At 36.1% G+C, this 6,825-nt stretch overlaps 1 protein-coding gene across 1 annotated transcript; it reads right to left on the bottom strand.

Annotated features, from left to right (window-relative positions):
• Window positions 1-3,053: 3,053 nt before the first annotated feature.
• On the bottom strand, window positions 3,054-6,612 carry LOC122402791 (vesicle-associated membrane protein-associated protein B). Its single transcript, XM_043405885.1, has 6 exons — window positions 6,186-6,612; window positions 4,599-4,754; window positions 4,405-4,514; window positions 4,175-4,336; window positions 4,001-4,102; window positions 3,054-3,890 (listed from the first exon to the last, which is right to left on the bottom strand). The coding sequence occupies exons 1-6, from the start codon at window positions 6,397-6,399 to the stop codon at window positions 3,720-3,722; spliced, it is 915 nt and encodes a 304-aa protein (XP_043261820.1). The 5' UTR covers window positions 6,400-6,612; the 3' UTR covers window positions 3,054-3,719.
• Between the last annotated feature and the right edge of the window lie 213 nt (window positions 6,613-6,825).

Below are 6,825 nucleotides of genomic sequence, written 5' to 3'. Positions count from 1 at the left end.
TAGATCTGAATTAGATCTGGGTTAGGTCTGGTTTAGGTCTGGGTTAGGTCTGGGTTAGGTCTGGAATAAGTCTGAATTAAGTCTGGGTTAGGTCTGGGTTAGATCTGAGTTAGGTCTGGGTTAGGACTGGATTAGATCTGAGTTAGCTCTGGGTTAGGTCTGGATTAGATCTGAATTAGATCTGGGTTAGGTCTGGTTTAGGTCTGGGTTAGGTCTGGGTTAGGTCTGGAATAAGTCTGAATTAAGTCTGGGTTAGGTCTGGGTTAGGTCTGGATTAGATCTGAGTTAGGTCTGGGTTAGGACTGGATTAGATCTGAGTTAGCTCTGGGTTAGGTCTGGATTAGATCTGAATTAGATCTGGGTTAGGTCTGGTTTAGGTCTGGGTTAGGTCTGGGTTAGGTCTGGAATAAGTCTGAATTAAGTCTGGGTTAGGTCTGGGTTAGGTCTGGATTAGGTCTGGGTTAGGTCTGGGTTAGGTCTGGAATAAGTCTGAATTAAGTCTGGGTTAGGTCTGGGTTAGGTCTGGAATAAGTCTGAATTAAGTCTGGGTTAGGTCTGGGTTAAATCTATTTAAAACAAAATATATCTATTTCCTGGGGGAATAAGGTTATCTATAAATCCAGACCTAACCCAGACCTAACCCAGATCTAATCCAGACCTAACCCAGACCTAACCTAGATCTAACCCAGACCTAACCCAGACCTAATCCAGACCTAACCCAGACCTAACCCAGATCTAATCCAGACCTAACCCAGATCTAATCCAGACATAACCCAGACCTAACCCAGACCTAACCCAGACCTAACCCAGATCTAATCCAGACCTAACCCAGACCTAACCCAGATCTAATCCAGACCTAACCCAGACCTAACCCAGATCTAATCCAGACCTAACCCAGATCTAACTCAGATCTAATCCAGACCTAACCCAGATCTAACTCAGATCTAATCCAGACCTAACCCAGACCTAACCCAGATCTAATCCAGACCTAACCCAGACCTATTGATAAATTGCAGTTTCTCAATAAGCTAAAGTAGTACTTGTTATCCGAATCTTTATGCAGTGATACTTGTTCTAACAAGTTGTTTATTTTATTTCTGCGCCCTAAATTCATAATATTATAACATAATATTAAAAATTAACTTTAAACAAATTTCTTTACACATTAGTTAGTCTTTCACAGTGCAGTAATTTTGACTGCTTTTGGGCAATATAGGTATATACTAAGTTTCAGTCTTTCTAGTGTTAAGAATGTTTATTTATAGAAATAAATTATAATTTACCAGAAAAAACTTGCGTGAACTTTTGAATTTTGATCAAATATCTCGATGATTATGAATTTCTCATAATTCTTACCGTTTAGAGAAAGTATTCATATCCACTGAAGAGAGTCTGATTATGCGTTGAGCTATACTACTTCGATTCGCGTATTCCGTATCCCGAGAATGAAAAAGTAGAAAATGTTATAATTATCTCGCAATAGCTAATCGATCGTAGCTATATTTACGTAAATCTAATATTATACCAATATCGAGTAACCTTCATAAAAATTGATTGATGATATTTTAAGTTATCACGCTGTTAATGGTTGTTTCGCAATTTTATTTTACATATGTAGTAAGAAAGTTATATACTACATATATATATGTACGTACGTGTGTGTATATATTGAACAATTATTCTACAACATATTCACTAATACGTTTTATATTTATTCATATAGTTGCGGCTTCTCTGCAACTTTTATATAGTTTTTTTTTTATTTACATAATGGGCCGATCTCTTCTTTCCATTTTTGCGAGCTGCGTTAACGACGTTTAATTCTAGATCGTTCTTTTTTTTTCTCGGAACAGTAATAATGTATAATAAACGTAGAGGCACTTCGTAATGATTCAAGAGTTCTGATGGTAATTATGTGGAAAAAAAGAACTCGCTACAGTCTGTCCTTGGACATTGTCACGAAACGTTTAATAGGAACTTAGGAAATGTTTTCTTTTACTTTGGTAGCCGTGTCATTTATTTACCGGAGAATTCTCAAATCATTTCCCTAACGTGTCTCTTGCAACAACACACAGAAAAAAAAAAGCAACTTATAATTGCTCCTTAGGCATACATTGGACAATTGTTCGTTCAGATTGTTTATTTTACAAACACGCGATATACACTTTATAATTAGTAAAGATATGTGAAACGATGAAATGCTTTAATAACGTTTATCGAGAAAAACATCATTCTACCAAGTTACTGAGACAGCTTACATTCATTTTAAATACGACTGTATAGTCAATAAAGGCATGTAAAGAGAACATGGATCAGAAGCTCGAAGAATGATGGAAATATTCTAACGATAGAAAATTCCTATTCGGTACATGTGTTAATAATAAACGTATGAAATAATAAACAATGCAATCCGTAATCCGTAATCCGTAATCCGTAAACGAGAAATGTTTACATATTTTTTACATTTGACCCGTTTGAACAATCACATCTGCGTATACTACAATAATAATCTAATTCTCGTTACCGGAAGTAGCCAGAGAAGCCACACAGAGCGAGGAAGATATTAAGAACATTGAAACGTCACCACGAATAAGTTATGTTGCCGCCTTTGTTTTTAAGGCACAAATACATAAAACGTTTTTATGTACGCACAATAACCGTAACGTGCTCGATATTGTTTATGACGTGACAACCTACGAGCTTGCCCCTATACATAGCGATTAAACTCTGTTACGATGAATATTCAAGCGGATATCCATGTATACCATATGCACCACCTCGAACAGTTAAATTTATGCCAGACGGGTAGAAAATATTAAAAAAAAACGACGTGACATCCGAGATATCTTTATTTTGAATTTTTATAAGACAAACATAAAGAAATAAAAATACACTGAAGCGTCAAAAAAAAATTTAATGCATTAAATTCCTTATGTGATATAATCATTGCTGATGGATAGAGCCAGCGTATCCAATTTTCTGAGACAAGAAACCACTATTAACCAGCCAGCCCCCCCACCCCCACCCCCACCCCCACCCCCCCCCCTCCTCCTCTTCTAACTATACGTTAGACACATTATCTTAAATTGAATACATTATGTACAATCTTACAATGTGTGATTGTTAAGTACGTTTCGGAATACTAAATAAAAATTTCTTCCCGGATATTTTGGAGTTCACTTTCTCTCTAACTGGGGGTATACTCATTTCAAAGAGTTACGTTCGATTCAATTAATTCCGTTATTCCACGTCGAAACGCGGGAAAAATTTTCAATTTTTTAAAATTCGAATTTTAAAAAATTACAGTACGTTTTTACGTGCGAATGGCTTCTTGGTGGCAACATGGTTCCAAAGACACAGCCGCAAGCATGCCCGTAAAGCGAGTAATCCTTTTACAATAGAAAAAAAAAAAATGGAAGCAACATAAATTTAATTACACGTGTCTCGTGTTAATGTACGATACTTAAAATTGAACGTAACTTCATGGATTTAACATTCTTCGTCGCTTTACCAAAGTATAAGCACACTCTTGCAGCGAATAATTCTATTAAAACCGCTATATGTTCACGTTTATAATATTTATTATGAACAACCGCGTAATACGATGACTGATTTTCGATATCTGCGATCGGTAAGTGGTATATGGTTGCAGAAGGCAGGCTAAGAAACACGGGGGGAAGAGAGGGATGTGCCATGTTATGCAGTAAGGTAATGGCTGCTCAGAACATTTTTCCCAATAAATATCCTACTATGACCATAACAATGGCACCGAAAACGAGGATGTTTGTTGAATTTTGTGACAATTGGCTACTACTTTGCGAGGTCAAAATAGCTGCGGCTACTTTAGCATCGTGACCCGATGCCGCGTTTTGTAATTTTATTAAATCCTCCTACAAATACAAATCATTTCTGTATTCATTTATCACCACGCCGAACTTTCGATAAAAATCAAACATATCACATATTTACCAACTAACACATGAATTAATTAATCTCTTACCTTTAATTGAAGATTTTCCTGCCTAAGAGTACTCTCCTCTACCCTAAGCTGATTAACCTCTTGTGCTACTTTTAATAACTTATCTTCCGCCTCCACGTTATCCTAACGAAATAAATACATCGTAATCAATCAATTCGTATAACACAACGACACAAACTGCATTCTGATCATTACCTTTACAAACTGTTTAATGGAAACTGTTTTGTTCTTGCCATTATTTGTATTCACTTCGGATTTATTCGCAGCAGTTTTTGCAGACGTGGTATAAGTTACAGAATTCTCAAACACACACTTTAACTTAGATTCCATCAACTCCTTTGGATTTGGATCTTTCCACTTTAAAATTACAATAAGTAATAGATTAAGAGAGAAAAATCTAATCGATTCTCTGGGCCTTTACGTACCATATCAATATATTCCTCGCCAGTGTCGTCCGCTGATGCCAATAAAGCTTGCACCATAAATTTATGTTTATTCTTTTCGGTCGGATCGTAATCGAACGGTTGAAGAGACACTAGAAAACAGAATACCTAATCAATTAAATTCTCCTATTCGTACGAAATACAAGAATATCGTAAGTTCAATGTTCGAGACTAACCAGCTATCTGAATATCTTTCTTTGGCTTGATATATCCACAGTTTGGACGTACACAGTACCTCCTCGGAGCAGTTGTCTTTATTTTAAAATAAACTTTCTGATCCGTTGGATTATATAACGACAAATACGATGTGACTGTCTTTTCTGTGAACGGGCCTGCAATACATTATATTAATTCGGTTAGTTCCGTAATATATTTCACTCGTTCGCTTTACGAACTAAATATATGTACATTTTCTATGGAAAATAGTTTTTACGATTCAAAAACTTCTTAATAAGCATAACGAATCAATACGAATGAAACTATTTACTTGCTTTACGATCAAGAACTGTATCAGATTATGTTATAAACGATTATCGTCGAATAATACTTAACTCGTATCAAAACTTCATAATAAGCATAACAAATCAATACGAACGAAACTATTTACTCGCTTTACGATCAAGAACTGTATTAGATTATATTATAAACAATTATCGTCGAAACTTCATAATGACAACAGTTATTTTCAATATTTTATTTATCAATGCATAAAAAACCTTGAAAAACACTTTTCCAATGTATTCTTTCAAGCATATACGGTGGATGGACTGGAATTTTTAATACGGGACGATTCTACGCGTAAAAAAATAACAAAAAACTTGGTATAACATTTGTTTCTGAGAAAATTGACTCGTTCGTTCAATTTTGTATATTTCTACCGCAGTTGTGTTCGTCCAAGACGGTGTTTAGAAAGTGTTACAAGTATCGTTGAAAATGTCTTCCTCGTTACTATATATAGGTTCTATTAATGATATTTTTAATTTCTCGAACTGCTCCATACTCTGATATTAAGTAATATTTGAAACGTCATCTTTATAAACAAGTTCTTTGACATATCTTCGTACGGGGAAAAAGTGAGAGGCGTAAGGTCGAGAAACCTTGAAACTGACATGTTTACAAAGATGAAAAAACTGACTTTCTCGAAAACAAAGTCCCGAACGAGAGAATGTTACACCGAATGTTTTTCTTATATTTTCCCAGAGAATCAGGCGCCGCTTCATAGTAGACATTTTGGTATTTTGGTGTTTGAACAAGAACAGAAATATAATATCCAACGTATACGTGATTATAAAAAATATATTTCATAAAATAACTAAAAAAACATAAAGATACAAGGATACATATCATATACATACATTAACGTACAAAAATTAAATAAGACACAACTCTTTGAATATGTTCACTGTATACCTGTTAGCGAGAGGGGGAGGCGAGGGGGGAGAATGAGAATTGAATCGTGATTTGTACTTAGAAATTGATAACGATTTACGTAGAAGAAATGGGGGTTAGGTACGATGAATGATGATGTTCACTGAATCATCGTGTATAATTCTATTTAGCGATAAATAAAAGTGTAACGAAATTGGCTGTCGAAGACAACCTTACGTCATCTTGACAACGCAGCGGACCGTGTGCAGCTTGTATTTAACAATGCGCCTGCCCCTGTCATAGATCGAGCCAAAACTCGAAACGGGATAGACGTTAGGGAAAAAGAGGTGCGAAGGAAATGCGTACGAGAGAATGATTCGTCGTTTGGTGTGTACCTGTGAACCGCAGTTCGTTTTCCGGTTTGATATCTAAAACTTGCTGTGGCTTCACCATCTTGCCTTGGCAGTCGACCGAGTACCACGAACGATTAACCGCAACACCTTTTCGAGCGCGTGAATAAACGATATTTGGGACTACAGTTTTCGCACTCGCTACTTTCCGGGATTCCGTTGGACTAATTCTGATTTTTCTTCCGAATCGAACACGCATGCGTCACGGAGGAAAATTATCAGGAGTATAGCCGTTACGTCTCGAACAGACGTTACCGCGTTAATCATATTCGCTACTTCTGCACATCCCGAAAATCTTCGAACGCCGATAAAAGACGCGCGATACGAACGGTAGATTCTAACGAGCGGAATACCAAGAGAGATAGGAACTTTTACACGATCATCGGCGCAAATGATTCTATATAAGTGACGCGTGTCACTGTTGAGGATATGACGTGCACAAAATTGAAAATTTTAATATTATGATACTGTATAGCATAACTATATAAGATTGTATATCTAATGTAACTTATATATTTGACGAATGCATTATCAAAGATATCGTTGCACGTTGATTGAATATATTACGCGATTGCTTTCATTATTTTCCTTAAATATGCAGCAACATTGCAGGGGAATCTTCCTA

Source organism: Colletes gigas, unplaced genomic scaffold (assembly GCF_013123115.1).
Source record: "Colletes gigas isolate AHSC1104 unplaced genomic scaffold, ASM1312311v1 Colletes_gigas_Sc00040, whole genome shotgun sequence".
NCBI lineage: Eukaryota > Metazoa > Arthropoda > Insecta > Hymenoptera > Colletidae > Colletes > Colletes gigas.
This window is presented reverse-complemented; position numbering and strand designations above follow the sequence as displayed.